The following is a 22,276-nucleotide window of genomic DNA, read 5'->3' on the forward strand; positions in this document are numbered from 1 at the left end:
GTTCCCAGAAAAACCAAAAATCCGGGATAGCCAAAACAATTCTGAACAATAAAGAATCATCTGGGGACATCACCATCCCTAACTTCAAGTTCTGCTATAGAGCTATACTAATGCAACATCCCATGATCAACAAGACAAAACAGTTTCCTACAAAATGGGAAAAGTTCTTCACCAAGCCCACATCTGACAGATGGCTGATCTCCAAAATATATAAAGAACTCAAAAAACTAGAAATTAAATTACCAAATAATCAAATAAAAATGGGGTACAGATATAAATAAATAATTCTTAACAGAACAATCTCAAATGGCAGAAAGACACTTAAGGAAATGCTCAACATCCTTAGCCATCAGGGAAATATAAATCAAAACAACTCTGATATTCCATCTTACACCTGTCAGAAAGGCTAAGATCCGAAGCACCAATGGCAGCATATGCTGGGAGTGAAAACTTGTATAGTCAATATGGAAATCAGTATGGTGATTTCTCAGAAAATTATGGATAAACCTACCACAAGACCCTGCCTCACCACTTTTGAGCCTATACCCAAAGGAGGCACATTCACACCACAAGAACATTTGCTCAGCTATGTTCATAGCAACATTTTCATAACAGTCAGATCTTGGAAACAACCTAGAAGCCCCTCAACTGAGGAATGGATAAAGAAAATGTACACAATTTAGTACCACTCAGTAGTAGGAAACAATGACATTCTAAAATTTTCAGGCAATGGACAGAAATAGAAAACAAAAACAAACAAAAAAACAACAAAACAATCCTGAATGAGGTAACCCAGAACCAGAAAGACAAATATAGTATGTACTAACTCATAAGTGGATACCAGATATAAAGCAAAGATACCCAGCCTGCAATCCACAACCCCAGAGAAGATAGAACCCTTTTCCAGAAACAAATGGAAGCAGATGCAGAAATACACAACTAACCATTGGGCCAAGCTCCTGGAGTACAGTTGAAGAGAGGGAGTAGCAATAATATGAACAAAGGACTCAAGACTGTGATAGGGGAAACCCACAGAATTAGCTTACCCAAGCTAGTGAGAGATCATTGAGTCTGGTATGACAAATGGGGAACCTGCACAAGACCAAACCAGACTCCCTTAATGTAAGTGACAATAGTATGCCTGGGACAATATATAACCACTGGCAGTGGGTCGAAGATCTAACTCTAATGCACAAACTGACTTAGTAGATCACATTCTATATTGAGAGATACCTTGTAGGGGTCTGGAGGGTGTGTGGAGAGGTTCCTTGGTCCTGCTTAAATGAAATGATGGGACAGACTTAATAGACTTCCTAAGGGAGGCCTTACCCTCTCTGAGGAATAGATAGGAGGTGGGGTGTGTGTGTGTGGGGAGAACTTGGAGGAGAGGAGGGAGGGGAAACTGGGATTGGAAAATAAAAATAAATGAATTAATTAACAAAGAAAGAATTTAAAAATGAAAAAAAGTTTGTATTTGTAAAGAAATGATAAATATTTGCCCTAACTATTATGCAACTATTATATACAGATTAAAATGTCACATTGTAACCCATAAAAATGTAATATATAATTAAATACAGTTTATGGATAGTTATCTATAACAGTCAAAACTTGTAGTTATGCTAGTTAGGTTTTCTAGATGTACAGAGATATAGTTTCAAATAGATAGGTATTCTTCAAAACCTTTCAAAGATCTACAGAGTATTGCATTTAAAATGGTTTTTTGGGTTTTCCATGACAATGAGACACAACTGCTCCTGGCAACACCAATTACGTCAGAGAGGAAGATGGGCATTGGAGAAACTCGTTATGGAATTTGCCTTCAATGTGGCAAAACTGGTCTATTGGGCAAAGAACTGCCCTTGACTCAACTGCTGACAGTAAGCATGCTGTCCAAACTGGATAAGCAGGTTACAAAGGAAAGTGACTGCTGAACTTGCCGGTCATTCAGGGTTCCTGTGTTACAGAAGAAAACAACTGACAAACTTTGCCAGTACAAGACAGAACAGATCTTCAAATTTCCTGCTTAATTAAAAAGTCTGTCAAGACACTATGGCCTATGGGCTGAAGATGGATGCCCCAACGTTACAGAGAAACTTTGAGTGACTGTCCAGGCAATGAGATGTCTCTGTCAATTCTAGAGTTTATATACTATCTTTCTGAGGTCTTTGATGGAGTTGAAGATACATAGTTATGGTTACGGTTTTCCTTAGTTATGATAAAAGATAAGTTACATGTAAAACTTTAGAATCACAAAGATAGGATAGATGATATAATATTTGTTAACTATGGTTTTTGGTGATAACTGTTTTGTTATATTGTTATATATAATTTTACTTTGTTAAATTTAAAACCTTCCTTTTTATTTAGACAGACAAGAGGAGATGATGGGGATCTTTCTCTCTCTCTCTCTCTCCATATATATATATATATATATATATATATATATATATATATATATTATTGGTTGATAAATAAAGCTGTTTCAGCCAATGGTCAAACAGGATTTAGCCAGGTGGGAAATCTGAACAGGGATAGAGAAAGGTTGTAGGCAGAGCCAGGGAAATGACATGCATGTAGCTACTGGAAAAGTAGGATGCCCAGACATTCTCCAGCAAGCAAAGACCACATGGAGATACATAGATTAATAGAAATGGGTTAATAATTGAAAAAAATACTAACCAATAAGATGCCCAAGCCATCAGAAAAACAGTGCATTATTAATATAAGCCTGTGTGTTTATTTGAGATTAAATGGCCATGGGACTTGGCAGGACAGAAACTTCCATCTACAGTGTATATAATATTTATTAGGTAATTTTTACTGTTGGGGTTTTAGTGATTTGTTTCAATAACTTACCCTTTCTTCTCTTGGTAGGATGTATGTTTCAAGTCCCTAGTGAATGCCTTATACCTTGGGTAGTCCTGAATATACTCTGTAGCTTTTCCTATATCTACAGATTCATGATAAAGTTTATTTTAGAAACTAAGTACAAAATATTACCAGTAGGCTGGGCATTGGTGGAGCACACCTTTAATCCCAGAACTCAGGAGGCAGAGGCAGGCAGATCTTTGTGAGTTCGAGGTCAGCCTGGTATACCAAGCTAGTTCCAGGATAGGCTCCAAAACAATACAGAGAAACCATGTAACAACAACAACAACAACAAGACTACCAGCAATAAATAATAGTAAAAAAGAACAACTATAATATTATATAACCAACCTAGGTGTCTGACAACAGATGAATGGGTTAAAAATGTAGTACATGTTCAGAGTGCCCAGCCACAATTGATATAACTATAACACAATCCTTACACTTAACGCTCAGGGAAAATCATGGAAGACAGAATAGAAAGATTGTAAAAGCAAGAGGAGCAGAGGACATTGGCTGTTAGAATAGTGTCTTCTGGACATGACAGGGAAGCTGTACCTATGAGTTATCCAATATTATGGTTTCTGAAACAAAATCTGAAACAATTGACATTCCAGTCTAGATGGGGAAAATTTCAGAAGGTTCCCACCACTAGATGAAGAACTATAGACAAGTAATGGTTGCTGAGAGATGGGGGGTATCAGTCTTTTCTGGCGACCAGCTCCCTGATAGGTTATTCAGTGCCAAGCAGTCAGACATAAGTACCTGTACATATGCACAACACCAAATGGACTTGGTAGGTTATATACATTCTTGAAAAAAATTTAAAGTATAAAATAAAATTAAACATTTCCCCAACTATTAAGAGACATGAAGCTGTGTGATTTGAAGGTACTGTTATGTAGTCTAAGTGAATTAAATCAGTATCAGGAAGACAAGTATGTGTTTTCTGTCACATAGTTCTTAGTCTTCATATATATATATATATATATATATATATATATATATATATATATATGTAAAAACCAAAGGAACAAAGGAGCTAACAAGATGAGAAAGGGTTGAAATGAGGACTGTAGGGAGGTATGTTGAGGAATATGCCTAACATATATTGTGTAATTGGATGAAAATGGTAATATATGTGACGAATAATACAATAAAATTAAAACACTAGTAATTAAAATATTTGAATATGCCATCTCTGAGAAAATTTTACTGGGCTGTACTCCCCCTCCATTTCTTAGTGGTGACATGAGATGGTACAACCCATGCCTATGTAAGCAGATGACATGAGGGGACAGAACAGTGGGGAGCATTGTGACATAACACTAACTCCTTCAGCCAGGTTACTTGAACACCAGATGTGTGGCTGTGGCACTGTCCCAGTTGATTTGAAAACCAAGGTAACAACTTAAATTTTTAACTAGGATGGGGTGTGAGCAGTGGAATGGATAGTACAGATACTAGATGGAGTGATGGTGTATGTGTTAGGGAGGACAAAGTAAGAGAAATTTCATCAAGATGATATGAATGGCACATGATTGAAAATCTGTGTGTTATTTTCAGACTTTCTCATTGAATGGTTTCACAACATTGTTGGCTCCAAGTGATTGAAACCATAAGAGAGGAGACTGTATACATTTTATCTTTTTACTCTGATTGGAAGTAGAGACTCTATCATAAAATTATTTGTGATGGCTGCTGCTTTTAGAAACCTCTTGGAAATGGTTTTGTAAGTTTCAAACATTTTGGTACTATCCTTTAAAATTATTATATTATATTTCATAATGTTAGATTAGTTAAATAATACTGCCATAAACTTTATTTCTTTAAAAGTTAAAAAAATATTTATGTGTATGAATGTTTGCCTCTGTGTAAGTATGTGTACCATTTATTTGCCTGGTTCTTGTGGAGGTCAGAGAGGAGGTTGAATCCTCTGGAACTGTAGTTAAAGATGGTTTCAAGTTGCCATGTGGGTTATGGGAATCAAACCCATGTCTTCTACAAGAGCAGCAAGTGTGTTCTCTGAGCCAGCCAGCCTTTATTCAACTATAATTTAAAAAAGTGTTTGAGGGACAACATCAGTTCTTTAGAAATCTCTCCAACTCTCTATCTTGTCCTTAATAAATCTGTGTTGGCTTTGTTCAACACAGTATTTGATTTCTGTTCTGGCTAGTTTTATGTCAACCTGCACACACTAGTCTTCAGATAGGGAGCCTCAGTTGACAGAATGCCACCATAAGATCAGGCTGTATGCAAGTCTGTAGGGCATTTTCTTAATTGATGATTGATGTGGTGGTACCATTGTGGGTGGTGCCTCCCACGACACCTAAGTTCTATACGATAGCAAGCTGAGTTAACCATGACAAGCAAGTCAGAAGCTGCTCTCCTCCATCAGCTTCTGCCTCCAGGAACCTTCAATGATGAACAGTGATGTGGAAGTGCAAACCAAACAAACCTGTCTTCCCCATCTTACTTTTGGTCATGGTGTTTCATCACAGCAATAGTAACCTTGACCAAGATAACTTCTTTTGCAGCATCTAGATGTAAGCTTTATATAGTAAGATATTTAGAACAATAGTTATAATTTTAAATGTATGCACAATGAATAATTTTCATAGAACAAGTCTATTTTTTCAGTCCTAGGGATGAACCCTAATGCCTCATGAATGCTAGGCAAGCACTGTATCACTAAGCTACATCTTTAACACTGAGGAAAATATTTTCATAACCTAAATACATATGGGTAAATAGATAAAAATAGATACACATCTGATCTATCATTTATTTGATTAACCAATCCACTATTTGAATTGCCACCTTTATTATTATTATTATTATTATTTTAGACAGGGTCTTTCTATGTAGTCCCTGCTATTTGGAACTCACTCACTTTGTAGACCAAGCTGTTCTTGAACTCACAGAGATCTGCCTGCATCTGCATCCTGAGTGTGGTGATTGAAGGTGTGTGCCACTATGCCCTGAACCATATTATTTTTAAAAGGGAGCCTTCCAGCATCCTTTAATGGTTTAAACCCCAAATGTTTTCAAAATCTTGAAGTCATTCATGTGTCTGCAGAGTTCATCCAACATTTCTAATATTTTGTTCCCATTTTATTGAAGGCATAAGTGTAAGCTAACAAAAAATAACTTAAAGGAGGAAGGGACTACTTTGACTCACAGATTAAGAGACATAGTGCAATATGCAAAGGCTTGGTGGAAAGAGGTAGTTGCTGCTGTTCTATTCACTTCATGCTGTTCAGTCCAGGCCCCCAGCCATGGAATGGTGCTGCTCACTTTTGGGTGGATTTCCTGCCTCAGTTAATCCAGTCTAGAAACTCCTTCAAATACCGGCCCAGAGCCTTGTCCTTTAGCTTATTCTCATCCCCATGAATCTGACAATAATTAACCATCATAATGTCTTTTTCCTAAAGTCATTCTTGCCCCCAGTACATCTAATATGGTCATGCCAAATGCAGATGGGTTCATGTATGACTATTCTACAATGTTTATCAAGGAAAAGATGCATGCACAGAATACAAACAGCATAACTGATGCCTTGGTACTTCAGAAATGTTGCCTGAAGCTACCACACTGAGGGAGAAATTACAGATTAGACACAGCACATCAGAGGCAGTTGTTCTTTCTGTTGAAGGACCACATTTTTTCCCATTGCAAATAACAGCTAAGGTCTGCTCTTGTATGAATGTAGAATGTATTCTCCCTTTCTTTTTAGAAGATCTCATATGACAGCAAATACATTGGTCACATGAATGAACAAGTTTAACCTGTAAAGAATGTGTACCAAGTTTTCACTTCTATCTACCATTTTTGTTATCTCACCCACACCTTCCATTGTGATATCTTGAAAAGCTTCTAGCTTGCACAAGAATTGCAAGAATAATTAACCAAATGCCTTTGAGTTTACTACCTCAATTCACAAGTGTTTGCATTTTGTCATTGTTGCTTCTCCTAATGTATTCATAAATGCATGCAGACACATGTATGTAACTCCATATGTGTATGCACACGAATACATGCCTCTGTATAATATATGTGGGAAACAGTATATTAGTACTTAAACATATATTTTAAATGAACTATGTTGCAGGCATTATGATCCTTCACCACAGCCAGGGTTAATAAGAGGTGAGGGTGGCAAAAGTATAGGTTTAAAAACATTTATTTTGTGTGTATTAACACTGATGCACACATGTGCACACACATGCATCCTATGCTATGTATGGAGGTCAGAGGACAACTTGTTGGAAGTTGATTTTCTACTACCATAATGTGGTTCCCTGGGCTTGAACTCAGATCATCAAGCTTGGTAGTAATCACTTTCTATGAGCTGAGCTATCTCACGTGTATCTAAGTGGAAATAAAAAAAGAAGTCAACTTCTAAGGAAAATACTATAGTGTAGTTTTTTTTAAATCAGTACTAAATCACAGAACCTATAATAATTAACATATAAAAATAATTTAAGTAAGATAGGCTGTTGTTATTTATGATCCTGCATTATTGTACAATGCAAAGAGTCAAATTTATATTTCCAAATGGCAGTAAAGAAGATTCCAGGTTGCTGTCCCAGTGAGTGAGAATTCATGAGCCTTTTCTACATGGAAGGAGTATAGCTGGCTCACTTCCTCCTTGACCTCACAATCTCACCTGGCTCTGCCCCAGTATTCCATCATACATCTCCCAAGAACACAGAGGTTCTCTCTTAGAACTCCAGTGCAGTGATGAGAGGGAAGAGGCGAGGTACAATGCAGTACAGTACACCCAGCATGTAGATTTACCCTTCCAAGTCTGAGACACTGACACCTTTCCTGTCTTGTTTCACCATTCAGAATTCTATCAAGGATCAGTCAATTTTCAAGATTCTTTATTCTCTATTCTAGAAAACTTTTTATTTTCACTTCTGCCTTTTGTGCCCTTGCCTTATTTTAATGATAAAACTTTTTAAAAATCCTTTTTGTATTTTTTTCAGTGACATTTTATTAAACATTCACAAATACATATAATGTGTTTGGATTCAATCTACCCTCCTTTTTCTTCCCTCCAATTCTTTCCCTACACCCCCTTCTCTGGTTCTATATCCTTGCATGTATAGACAAAACAAAGCAGACTCATTGGTTATGAACAAAACAAAACAATGCAGACCTACTGGTATTTTTAAACAGTCCAGGGTTATGTACACAGTTTAATCATTTGAGTTCACCTCAATAATACTCCATTATGTTAATTAAAATATGTTCTTGTTTAAGTCTTATGTACTGCTTCAGGGACAGGAGCACATTAGTGCTATCTAAAGCAGCACCAGCGTGCTCAACTTGCAGCATTTTAATCACAACTGAGAGTCAGGGACTTTGCCCAAGAAGCAGATAATTCCAAACTAGAGAAGCCCAGTGCCTCTGAGTTTCTAAAGGATTTGCATTAGGAACATTCCTGGCTGGTTGCTTCTGTACCAACCTTGACTGATTAGAAGTCTCACCACCTTTCAGTCTCACCTTAAGCCATTGTTTTTGTTTGATTTTGAGATAGGGCTTTGTTAGGCAGTGCTGGCCTCATACTTACTAAACAGCATAGGCTGACCTCAATTATGTGCGAATCCTTCCACCTCAGCCTCCTCAAACCTGAGATTATGGGGGTGAGTCACCATGCTTGTTCGTAGGTGATAACTTCCAAGGATCCCCAAATTCTCAGAGGTAAATGGGCTGGTAATCTGTAGCTGAGGTTTGATTTGGTCATCCAAGTGAGGGTAGGATATAGACATTCACTGTGAACAATGCCACTTGGAAGGAATGACTGTGGCCCTGCCCTCTGCTGCATGCTGCATTCATTCTATTTTTACCCAGCCTGGATCAATTTGAACATGAACTGAACATGAACACACACACACACACACACACACCAGCAGGCACAGGGGCTCACTAGGATTTACTAACACTATTACTCTCTTATGGTTTATGGTCATTCATCTTATTTCCTATAATCACACCTCATTCACATATAGTTCAATTTTTATCATAATAGTTCTTAAAAATGCATGCAGATTTCCCATAGGGAACTATTATCAAGCAGTTGAAAGTCCAGCTCCTCCCTTATTTTCTAACAGTGCTCAACATAATAAATGTAATGAAAAGACTCAATGCAGGTGAATTCCTTCTCAGATATCTGCAACAACCTGGAAATGTTCTTTCCTGCCATTTTTGAAGCTTAGATTCGACTGTGGAAAAAAATCACATCTTATTCAAACTGAATTAAATGTAAATAAAGCTGGATTTGGAAGATTTTAGTGGGAACAAATAGCAATAGTATCCAGCTGCCCCACAAGTGCCCTCTGTTTAAACCCCTCCCAGCCCTTTTTTGTTGGAAGTAAACTTCTCACTCCCGCCAAATATGTTTATGGTTCTGCATGTCTCTCCTGGATCAGCACTGAAGGATTTGCATGCATACCACCTTCTTAGTAAATCCTGCAAATAGAGATGGTAAGCAAGTTGGCTACATTTATCCCAATTTTAAATGAGCAGCCTCTTTTTAAAATTAAAATTTTTACTGAGAAAATTATAGATTCATGTGCAGTTCAAAGAAGTAATGAAAGAAGCTCGCTTGTGCTTCCCTCAGTGGGAAGATTTGGACCTTCTTGCAATGGGATGGTAAAATGTCACAACCAGAAGTCAACATTCATGGCCTGGAAGGTAGATGGCTCAGTGGGAAATGTGGTTACCATTCAAGTATTAGTATCTGAGTTCAGATTTTCAGATCACATATAAATTCCATGCAGCTGTGGAGGCTTGCCTGTAATCCCAGTGTTTGGGATGTGATGACAGAGTATTCCTAGAGCAAACTGGCTATCAAGATTAGCTGAATTAGTGAGCTATGGGTTCAAGTGAGAGACTCTGAACACACACACACACACACACACACATTCATATATATCATCTATATCTATAATCTATCTATCTATCTATCTATAGCTATATGACTGAAAGCAATTAAGAAGACACCTGACATCAATCTCTGGCTTCCATACATACATGTACACAAAATACATTTACCCCCACACATGAACACATGCATGCCCACAACATATATGCTGAAAAAAAAAGAAAAAGACAACATTCATGTAATCTACTGATCCTTTTAAAAGTTTCCCAAATTTACTTGTATCCATCCATGTATGTGTAATTCTTTGCTTTCACGTAATTTATCATATGTGTAAAAAGATTTATTTTTAAAATTATTGAATTTAGATGTATGTGTGTGTGTGTGTGTGTGTGTGTGTGTGTGTGTGTGTGTGCGTGCAGGCATGTGAACATGAGTGATGGGAGACCAGAACAGGGCATTGGTTCTCCGGGAGCTAGTGTTATAGCTTTGAGGGGAAAGAGTTTCCCAATACAAATGTTACAGCTCTGAAGGGAAAGGTGTCCTGAAAGTTTCTGGAGCCAAAGAATACCACAAAATCACTGCACGACAAACCTCACGTAGGAGGCTTACTGAGAAAGACACAATATGGTGGCTACTTCTGCTCCAGCAGGAAGCAGCAGGGAACTGAGCAGGAGCAGCAGGGTTTCTTTGGGGAACAGTTTTCCAAGTGGAGATTTCCAGTGTGGGGGTTGGTGAAATTTCAAGCCAAGCCCAAGAATTGGTGGGTGTGAGCCCAGAGATTGGTGGGGTTTGGTAGGTTTTCGGATCTTTTACCCTACAGGTAGTTACAGGCAGTTGTGAGCTGCCTGGTGTGAGTGCTGGTAACCAAACTCAGGTACTCTCCAGCCTCATGAGGACATAACTTGGACCTAGTATTTCCATTCTGTAGAATCTCTCTTCTAGAGAAACTTGTGGGTATGCCTAAAGCAATGTATGCAGAAACTGATTACAACATTTATCTAGCACTTCAAGAAATGGTAATATCCTTCTAGCATCTTTGGGGTATAAGGAAATTCTTGGCTTTTGTTTTTTGGTGTTTCAAGACAAGTGTTTTTATGTGTAGCTCTGGCTGTCCTGGAACACAATCTATAGACCAAGCTGGCCTCGAACTTACAGAGATCCGCCTGCCTCTGCCTCCCAAGTGCTGGAACTGAAGGAGTGTACCATGTCCACCTGTCACAATGAAATACTTTTGGCACAATGTGAAATGCAGTGGAGAATAAATAAATGAATATGAGACAATAGAAAGCTTGCCAGACCAAGTGTAAAATCTATAGGACAGAATGATAATAAAATTATACTCGAGAAAAGATGTTCAAGGTTAAGTGTATTTTTTCACTGAAACTCAATAAATGTGAAGGATGCCACAAGGTGTGTCAATGCACACCTGTAATCTTAGCATTCTGGAGGTGGAGGAAGGTTTGCTCCAAGTTTGAGGCTTGCCTGAAAATACAGTGTGCTCAAGGTCAGCCTGGTCTACACAGCCATCCTCTCTCTGAAAAACAAAAAACAAAAAACAAGCAAACAGCAAACAGTGGTTTAAACTAGTTACTAAATGTTTCATTTGAGAAGCCAAACATCTCAAATGGAAACAAATCTACAGCATTTGGAGGCCAGCCTGTGCTGGATTGCAGCTCAAACCCTTCTGCAGATAGGATAGTCTCCTCAACCTGGAAGAGAGGGTAAGTGGGAGCCTTTTCTGAGCAAGTGGTATAGGAGAATGTCATGGATGGTGAGTAGGCAGGGGGGAAGAAAAAACAGCAAACTCACACCAGCCTCCTTTCAAACATGTTGATGATGGCAACAAGAGTGATTGCCCCAGTGGAAATTGAAGTTACCTATACTGAAAGTCTAAACCCTCATATGGGCTAACTGAGGGTGCCTTATCAAAGCAGCTCTCTTCCCAGCTGAAAATAGAAAGATAGTGGGTTTCTTTGCACACCTGTGACCCTGTGATCTGTTCCCCCCCCCAGCAACCAGCCAGTAATTATTTACAAGTAGAATCAAAATGTGTATAGGCAGGGCATAATAGGGCATGGAATGAACTTGAAGCCCCCCCCCTCAAAGAGGAAAACAAGTTCTTTCTATCCCTCTCCACCTCTATCCCTTGCGTTTTTGTAACATACAGACACATTTTCCCTAAGACACTCCCAGCAAAAATGAAACCACATGTGCAGATGGCCAGGCTGGGCTGTGCAAGCCGTTCCCGTGAGCTGCTGCAGAAGCATCTTTCTCAACTCCTGGAGGCTGAGGCTTGTCTGAGATGCCACTAAGTAGCAAACAGATCTCAGGTGCTTTTACAGCCCCTTCCTACGCAAAAACCTAGCTCGCTTCATTCTCCAAAAGTTACAAAGTGTGAATTCCCTTGGTGATAAACTCTAAAGCTTGCTCCCTGATTGGTCTCAGTTTACGAAAGGACATGACATCAGCAACTTTGCAGCCTTGAGGCCTGGGGGGCTGTTGTGGACTTTGGCCGTTCTCCAGTCTGCTAGGTACAGGGTGTGTGTTTGTGTGTGTGGGGTGTGTGTGTGTTTGCTTGTGTGGTGTGTTGATTGTGTGTGTGTGTCTGTCTGAATGAGGATCTGTTTGACCAAAGGTAGCACTCACATTACCCTGCCTGTGTTCTTCTCTGCTGCAGGCTGCCTGGACCAGGGCATGTGCAGTTGAGCCAACCACAGAACTGGAATTTCCCAGGGGCACCAGGAGCATGGTATTCGGGTTTGCCTGAGCAACTGAAGTGGAACATAGTTTGCTGACCCACAGGAGTACTATGGATGGTGAACGAAGGTGCAGGAGTGAGAAGCCAGGAGGCTCTCCTCATCTCAGATTCCTTTCAAACCCGTTGATGGGGGGTGAGTCATAGATGATGAGAAATCAGAGTGCTTGGGAGGGTAGTTAGTATGCTCAAGAGAGGGAAGAGAGCTGGGCTGTGTCAGTGGGCCTTTCTGTGGGTTATCCATAGGGTAGCTACTGGGCAGACAACTGTCCACAGGCATGCTAGTCTGAATCCTTTATGTGATTATTTAAAAATCTACCTTTATCTGTAGAGTCATAAAAATTAAATAAATTTTAATTATCCCAGGGCATTTTCTAGTGGTGAAAACTTTTGCTCCAAGGAATCATTCTTTTGTGGGTCAGATATATTACTTATTAAATAGAGGTTTAAGAGTTACATATTAATAGCAGTGTTTTGGTCTCCTGTGTAGTCCAGGTTGGCCTTAAACTCATTAATTTTCCTGTCTCAGCCTCTGAGTTGCTGAGATTACAGGTGTGTGTGTACATGCACACACATGCTTATATATGTGCACCGACCTATTGAGTCTTAAAATAACATTCTTTTAGCTACTTCGTATTTGGTAAGCTGCGCTTGTCAAGGATGTTGGCTTTTGATGGATCTTAGAAAGATTTTTAAAACAGTGCAAAGGTTTCCTACAGGTGTGAATTGCACCTGTAGGTGCAGTTCGGTGACACATTGACTAATATTGACTAATATAGAGTCTCATGCATTTGCTCACTGCCACTCTCCTATAAACATCCAGCAGGTTCCAGATGAAGGAGTTCTGGGCCTAAGCATTCAAGGAGACAGTATTACATTTAGTATGCTTGGTAGGCTGCCCATAACACTTTTCTATTAGAAGGACAATAACTAGGAGTTCTAAAGTACCCTAGGATTTAATAATGACTTTCTGTACAGGCATGTAAATGGAAAACTATAGAAGATAGATAATGCAAAACACTTTCCATCTCCGATTGAGGAGACAGGCTTGCACATTCTTTTCCCCCCACATTTATCCAGTTTTCCTTGCAAACTGTGCAGGGCCCTCAATTATAAGCAGGGATTCCAAAGGCAGAGCTGAATTTATCAGTATGTATTGAGCATACATTAGGAGTAGTAAGAAGTTAGAGTGGCATTGAGACTTATTTTCAAATTTTTTAAAGCACCAATCCAATCATTGTTGGAAATGACAAAGAATTCAGGCATGTTCTCAACAGTCACTTTACATCAAAAACTTCTATTTTTATTTTTGTTTGTATGTGGAGGGAGGAACTAGCCACTGTCTCCTGGAAGGTGTGATACTTTGAAAGTGGACAGTTTGTTCCAACTTGGATGGAGTATTTTTTGGAGTCAATTTAGTCAATTTGGAGAGGTAGAACTGAATGATGAAGCTTGTGCATGTATACTTGAATGTGAAGGTGGAGGCCAGAGATCATCATTAGTATTTTTCTCTGCTGCTTTCTACCTTGTTTTTTGGGACAGGATCTGTTTCTCACTGAACCTGGAGTATTATGTTTCTGCAAGACTCAATGGCCAATGAGTCTCCAGGATGCACTTCCTTTGCTCCTCTAGCACTGGGGATAAATATGTATGCTCTCATGCTTGGCTTTTTACATGGATGTTGGTCATCTGAACTCATATCCTTATCAGGAACTTTATTCACTGAGGCATCTCCACTGCCACTGGATGATAAAATTTGCAAAGTTATGTGAGTTGGAAACTGGAAGTCATTGATGGCTCTGGCGTAGAGCCCTGGCAATAATGAGTATTGAGTACTCCCAGTTAGGACAGATCATAGTGACACACAGAACATGCTGAACTAATCCACTCATTCTTCCATGCCTCAGCATCACCTAGGAGTTGTTAGTAGGGAGGTGATGCTGCTTCTGAAGAAGTGACAGGATTTCAGTGAATCCTGGGTATCTTCATTGTCAACCAAGTCCTTAGTGTTGCAGATGGGGATTGTCAAGGACCACATTTTAAGAACCACCACACAAATATAAGCTGACAGCTGATATCTAGGTCAGATTTCAGAAATGATGGAGAATGAGCTTTCATTCTAAGGGAAAGATAAATGGAATTGTGTTGCTTGATTCAATATTGTGGCAAATCGAGAGAGAGCATCCTAAATTGTGATGTTTTCAACTTCACATTAGGTTAAACAGAATTAGATAAGAGGGAAGTTGGAAGGGGTGCTGGCTTAGGAGTAGAGTGAGGATGGGAGGATGCAGAATCCTCTTCCTCTAGCTCTGTTATATGTCCATGTATGTGTACATATAGGTATGTATGCATTTGTATGTAGATATGTGTGAAGATCAGAGGTCAATATTGTGTGTTGTCATTAATCTCTTGAAACCTGAATTTTTTGAGGCAGGGACTCTTCACTGAACTTGGCGCTTGCTGATTAAGTAAGTGTAGCTGGCTAGAGAGCTCCAGGTATCCTCCTCACAACCATTGCCTCACACTGGGATTATAGATGCATTGCTATAGCTGATTTTTTTTTCTTTAATGCGGACTCTGTGGATTTGAACTCATGTTCTTAATGCTTATGTGGCAAGCTTTTGAATAACCTGACTGTCTTGCTAGCTCAACAGAGTTCTATTTTGGACATAAAAGTATGAATAATATTGGTGAACCTACAGAGCCTGATGATACGGGGCTAAGGTTGGAGATGAATGCAGGTTGCGTGTGAGAAGCCTCAGAATGTTCTGCAGTGGGCTTGTGGTTTAAACCTAGTGAAAGGAGAAATTTTCCAATGGCTAAGAACTGGCACCTGGGGACAGCAAAGATGTAGAACCAGTATGCTGGACAGAAAAGTATAAATGGATTTCTGATGTTACTATTCTATGGTACCTAAAGGGATATCCATTTTCAAAGACAAAAGAATCACAGGATAGATGCCTGGACACTTGGGCATACCTGCCTCTATACATCCTCTGTCTCTGATCCAGAATGACAAATTCCTTCCTGCCTTACATACCCAACAGAACCACTGCTCCCAGGCAGCCCACACAGTGTTTTTCCTCTTCCCAAGTAGACTTTATTTTTGTTTCCTGCTTTGCACCAGGGGGGAAACCCCTCAGAAGTAGCTGGTTATATTTGTTTACCCTTCTGAGGCCTTGACCTTGGTGAAGTGTGGAATGTGGAACATTCAGAATGTTGTTTCCTAAGTTGGCTGAAGACACTCCAGCTCAGTTGAAGGTACCCTCTGGCACAAAGACAAGTCAGAGGGAAGCATAGGTCTGAGGATGGTACATTCTTTTATCTGCTCTCTTCTCTAAAGGAAAGGATGGGAAGATGGAAAGCCAATTCTTTATCGAGAATTGTTTAATATTGTTCCAGGGATAGGGAAAGGGAGATAACACCATTCTTCCCTTGAAAGTACTTTGTTCGGAATTGAATTGTATGTCCTAAAAGATACTTTGAAATCCTAAATAGCCTTTGCACTTAAAGAGACTACGATTGGGCAGTTGAGTGACTGCAGGTGTAATCACTAAGGAGCTTACTGGCATGGGTTAGATCCTTAATCCCAGAAGACTGGTGTTTCACTAAGAGAAGGATAGTGAACATTCAGAGAGAATGCTATAACACAGAGGGAGAGATCAGAGCAAGGGATCTATGAACCAAGGATAGCCAAGGATGGATTTCCAGTGTCAGAAGCTAGAGGAGGTGAGGAAGGATTTCTTCCTGGAGACTTAAGGGCATGACCTTGGTGAAGCTTTCAGACTTCTCTTAGGCTTCTAGCCTTGACAACTGCAAGAAAATTCATTCCAATTGTTTTAAGCCACCCACTTTGAGGAAGTTTGTTACAGCATTATAGGAAATTAATCCACACTATTTGTAGACACTTCACAAATATATTGAATGGTAAATTAAAGTCCCCAATTCCACCAATCACCCATTTATTAGTATCCTTAAGTTTAAAAAAAACTTTTTTTTTCATTTATTCCTTTTGTATGCATGTGAGTATATGCCTGTGGAGGTCAGAAGACAATTTGTGGGCATAGATTCTCTCCATCCACCATTTGGACCCCAGGGATTAAACTCAAACCATCAGGCTTGGTGGTTGAGCCACCTCTCTAACACAAGTTGGTTTGCGTTTGTTTGTAAGCACATACCTATGTAGATAGTTCTTTCTTTGCAAAATTGAGCCCACCATATTAGCAGAGAATTTTCACATATACGCAGATAGCAGCCAAGAATAGGTATTAAAAGGAAATGGTTATCATCTTCTGGTGGGGTACTTTAAGATATGGAGACAATTTGGCAGAGGATGCTCTGAGGGTGAACTCTCTATGTAAACAGGAGAGGCAATAATGCGAAATTGTGGACAGCAGAAGGCAGGAGGGTACAGAGAGGAGGAGAGGTTTTAGGAGAGGAAAGAAGAGGCTGGATAATGGATGGAGTAGACAGGACAATTTTGCCCTACAAGTTTCATGCTTGTTTCACCCCTCTCTTTATCAAGATTTTTCTCCAATGCCACAAGAATCTGCTTATTTTCATCCTGGATACTCCAGTCTCTTTAGAGCAATTCTCCCTCCCATTTTTTTGACCTTGCAAAATGTTTCCCAACATGGATGGGTTTATACTACTGCCCCATTTACTAGGGTTCTTGGAGCTTTCTCAATAGCTCTTTTCAGAATGCAGCAATTAGTGCACTTTAAAATCTCTTCTGAGATAATGGAAATCTTAGAAATTGTTCCAGGAAGTATAATAAAAATGAAATGGCTACTGTCCTAATGTACTACAGGCTTGATAGAGACACTCAACTTTTCAAGGGTAAGTTTAATGACACTAATTGGAGGACTTGTGGAGTAGTTTTGTCATGAACGTTCCCTGCCCTAGTTTACCTATAATCTACAATGCTGGGTCTATGGTGTTACTAGTGACCTCATTTGGCATCCATTTTGGCAGTAAACCAAATATAGACCATGTTTGAACAAATACTGTGACATAAAAAAAGTATTGTAGCCTTGTTCCTATCAGACCATGGATACTCTCCTACCATGAGCATCATCCATGGTCTGATAGGAACATAGGTCCTTATTCTGCTTTTCCTGCTCTTTCAAGCTGCCAATTGTCAGGAAGTGGGGCTGCCTTAGGATTTTCATGGCCATGGATTGAGCCTGTAGCTCATTACCTACTCTAGGTAGTAGTCCTGGAAACTACTCTAGAAGTTCTAGGTTTTCCTCATGTCGCTGTCACACGGAGCAAATCTCAACTTTCTGTCCAGTGTTTTATAGAGTAAGGGGTGTGCGGATTATTTCTATGCTGTGTTTACTTCCTCTCCCTTTCTCCCCCTTGTTCTCTCTTTCCTTCTCTCCCCCCCCCTTGCGTGTGCAAGCTGTGCTGTGTCAATGATAGAAAAATGTTAATGTGCTAATGTCACCAGTGTCAGCATTTATTTTTGACATACTGTGGTATTCTGAGATATCCTGAGGGCAGAGTCCTTGTATAAACTTAAGAAAGATTTAGGTTAAGGACCTATGGTTTTTTCCTGGGCATGAGCATGAGCTTTACAAATGCTAAACCAAAATGGCTTTGAAGTTAGAAGGGTAAGCTTTGTATATTGTTGATGGAAACATGTGGTGGGACATCCACTTTGGAAAGTACTCTAAAAAAGCTAAACATAAGAAGTCTCATTCTTTTGGGGTAGATACAAATAACTGAAAACATACATCTACCCTCAAATGTGGACAGGAATGTTTATAACAGCATTATCGCTAACCCAAAAGTGGGAACAACACAAACTTGCTTCACCTGATGAATGAATCAATAAAATGCTTATTTAGTCAAATATTTATTTGACTAAAGATAGGGTGAAGCTTAGTTAATACATGCTACAGGGTGGTTTCAGCTTGGAGCATGCTGAATTAAAGGAGTCATTCCCACAGAATCACATACCATGTAGCTACACCTAGATGAACTGTGTAGAATAGGCAAATCTTTAAAGACAAGAAACAGATCAATGGTTGTCAGTGGCTGGGGCCGGTGCAGATGTGGAGTAATGGTTGTCAGTGGCTGGGGCCGGTGCAGATGTGGAGTAATGGTTGTCAGTGGCTGGGGCAGGTGCAGATGTGGAGTGAGTGCTAATGGCCATGAGGTTTCTTCACAAGGAATGAAAATAGCCTGACTGATTGTGGTGTTGGTTGCACAATGCTGCATTTATAAGGAAAAGCATTGGAGTATATGTACTTCTAATGGGCAGATTGTACTAGCTGAATGAAGATGTTCACTAGCTATCCAAATTGTTAGTATTTGTATTGTCAGCCTTGTGGTGTGTTCCCAAACCACACTCTAAAAGACACAGGCTGTCTCCTAAATGCTGAAGTCTGCATGGTTTCAAAGCATCAAACAGACTTGGTTTTTATCTTGGGGAGGAGCTTCATTCTGTATTTGTTGTAACAAAGTAGGATTTGATGACTAAGTAGGATTCCAAGACCCAGTTTCTGGCCTTCATTTAATAATATAGTTTCAAGACTTTAGTGACATCTGAACAGAGTTGTAATTTAAGCCCTAAATTACTTTCCTGGACTGTTTAGGCTATCAGATATAATAATCTTAGACAGCTTTAAAATATGAAGAATGTTGACAGCTGTATTTCTTAGCAGCTGAGTGTTTGGATGGAAAAAATAAGCTGATCATGCCACACTTAGTGAGCCATTGGTGTGCAGTTGCACATGTACTAAAACTGATCTTCAAAACTGCCCTCAAAATTCAGCTTTTCTTGCTGAAGGTTTTCTGTGAATGGTGTCCTCCAATGGGATTACCTGCACTCTTTATGCTAATTCAGAACCCAATTTTTCCATGTCTAGAATCTGAACTTAAAACTCCCTAGAAGCAATAGTGCTTTTTCCCAAGAGAATTAGTAACCTCTGTGAACGCTGTGAGGCTAGGTACAGAGTCCAAGATTTTGGAGATAGGAAAAGCCATTTCTTTTAAGGTGTTTGTCTCCAGATCTTAGTGACCCCAGTAAGAAAGCACTGGATGGACTGTGTGTAGGTGGCCCACACAGAGACCTTGCATGTACTAAATGCTTATTACATCCACCTGCAAGGATGGTAATTTGCTCACTGTGACAGATTTTCCAGGGCACTGATGGCTCCAGGTGGCAGGCAGTCCTCAGTTAACAGGCATTAGGTACAAAATGTTCTTGTCTTCTTCTTTGTGGCCTTTGAGTCAGCAAGGCACTAGCAATTCCCCTCGTACTCAGGCCCTCTCAGCCTTTAACAGCACATAAGTGCTCATGAAGGAGCAAAGAGCATTACACAGTTGCGCCTTGCTTGTGTGTCACGTGTTTATCAAAGCAAGGCAGAGCTGGACCTGATGTCGACTCAGGCAAACCTCCCCCATTGTAGCTTCCTGCATCTGTTTGTTCTGGAAATCAGATGCAGCTTGAGATGAGAAACAAATCTGGTCTGCACTGCATTCAATTATATCTCCACTTAATTACAAGGGCAGAGGAAAGCTTATCCAACACGACAGGGTTTACAGGCTTCTTTCCTGAAAATCTGTATTCCTCTTGAATGATGGTAGACTACATTGGCTGTTTGAAATGCAATGCTTATGGAGTGTAATCAAGACACTGTTTAGTGTCATGACAAGATAATAATAGCTAATATGTATTGAGCCATGGGTAAGTATATTTCTGTCTTTATGCAAAATTAAACTGAGAGTCAGAGTTTGTTCAGGGCGCTACTGTTAAGAAGAGGTCAACTGGTCTGAATTCAGACTGCTCTTTTAACCACATTAGCACCCTGGTTAGAGGGGAGGGCCACAAATAATGCCATGATTTCAAGATCAGACTGAATTCTGATTTGTGCTTAATATGGGGACAGCCGGTAACCTACAAATAGATGCAGTTCTGCTTAGATTTGATTCCAAGCCTAATGGTGTATGTAATTATATGATTGCTACTATTAGTGCATGCTACTGTTTGCTGAGATGCCAAAGTTTGGGTTTCATGCAGGAAGTGAGACTGGCAACCACAGCTGAACTCACTAATGCTGGTAATTAGCAAAACTCTCACGGAACCAAATGAATCATTTGCCTTTGAAACCAGTATGAAAATGGAAGTTAAGTCATCTACCTGTCATCCCAATCTGCCTCTTTAAAATATTAATTTAAATCAGATTTGGTTTTTGAAGGATGCATAAAGCTCCAAATTGTATGTGTTTATGAGGTACTTTGTAATGGCTTGTTCCATGTTGAAATCATGTTATAGTCTCCTTAAACACTGATTTTTTTCTTTTAATGCTAAAAGCATCACACAATTTGTAGCTTTTTGAAATCTGTATCAGGCAGTTGCTATTTAAAATCACCCTATGGAGGAGCACTGGAGCACAGTATCTCTTTTCCTCTCTTTCCTTAGTCCACTAGTCAGTCTTTCCTATATCTCGTCTCTTCCTACTCCCCTAGCTTCTGATGACCACTGGTATCCTCTCCATTTCCTGCATAGGAACTAGACCATGTTGGACTGATTTTCTGTGCTTGGCTTACTTCACTCAGCATTCTTTCCCAGCCTGCCTCTTTGGGCCTTAGTTTGGGTGCTTGTTTAAGCACATTAACATGATATAACCCACTCCTCCCTTTCCATGCAGATATTGTGTCTGATTGGTCACCTCTGCACGATGCTGCAATCCATGGACGCCTGCTGACCCTGAGGAACCTTATCAGCCAGGTAGTTCTAAAAATAATGATAACTGTATATCCCATTGCTATCCCAGACTGAGAAAAGAGACAGGCATTTCCTCTTAAGTAAAATCAGCAAAATGAAGTGAATCTCATTGCAATAACCATTTCCTTCTTTGTAAGCTGTCATAATGTCAGTGTTTTGTGAAAATCTAAGCACACAGTGGGAACGATGCTAAATACTTATTCAATGAATCACAGAAAGTGATAATTTATGTCACTTTCAGTTTTCTAAATAAACTCAGTTCTTTTATTTATCAAGGGGAGATGGCACGAAGACCCAAGTAGGAATCCCTGGAACCTACATAAAAATAACAAATGATAACTGGGCTCAGTGGCACATGTCTGTAGCACTCAGAGGACAAAGACAAGAAGATCCCTGGAGCTGTGGTCCAGCCAGTTTATGAGTGCTGGCTTCAATAGAGGAGACAAGTGTCAAAAGATAAGGTAGTAAGCAAAAGTGAAAGATACCTATGTTCTACCTGTAGCCTCCATGTGCACACAACACACACACATATTCTCTCTCTCTCTCTCTTTCCGTCTCTCTCTCTCTCATACACACACAGACTTGCAACACAGGAACAAATTCATCTGGTAAAATGTAGATTTCAACTGCAGCAGCTTTGTCTCTAAGGAGGATAATTTCCTTATTTTTATTTTTTTATTTAGATTAGGAACAATCTTATATTACATATCAATTCCAATTCCCTCTTCCTCCCATCCTCCAATGCCTCCTACTGACCTCCCCATCCCATCCCTTTCTGCTTCCATGGGGGATCATTAAAGTCTGTCACATCATTTGGGGGCAGGATCTAGGCCCTCCCCTATGTGTCTAGGCTGAGAGAGTAGTTACTGATTCACTACTAGAGGCTCCATAGACTGTCCAGGCCTCCTAACTGACACCCACATTCAGGTGACCTGGTTTGACAGGAGAATAAGTTTTAGAGTTGCCATTGGTCGTCATCCTAGAGTGGTGCTAATGCATCTAGTGAGTAGAAAACAAGGAT

The 22,276-nt window shown here is 39.7% G+C and overlaps 1 protein-coding gene across 1 annotated transcript in view; it reads left to right on the forward strand.

Moving 5' to 3' along the window:
- The first annotated feature begins 4,183 nt into the window (after positions 1 to 4,183).
- The window catches only part of Asb9 (ankyrin repeat and SOCS box containing 9), a 44,136-nt gene continuing 26,043 nt past the window's right edge, over positions 4,184 to 22,276 (forward strand). The window contains exons 1-3 of the mRNA XM_051179221.1: positions 4,184 to 4,274; positions 12,441 to 12,654; positions 21,179 to 21,258. Of these exons, the coding sequence (XP_051035178.1) occupies positions 12,573 to 12,654; positions 21,179 to 21,258 (162 nt within the window). The 5' untranslated portion in view covers positions 4,184 to 4,274; positions 12,441 to 12,572. The remainder of the gene's footprint in view (positions 4,275 to 12,440; positions 12,655 to 21,178; positions 21,259 to 22,276) is intronic.

Source organism: Phodopus roborovskii, unplaced genomic scaffold (genome assembly GCF_943737965.1).
Source record: "Phodopus roborovskii unplaced genomic scaffold, PHOROB, whole genome shotgun sequence".
NCBI lineage: Eukaryota > Metazoa > Chordata > Mammalia > Rodentia > Cricetidae > Phodopus > Phodopus roborovskii.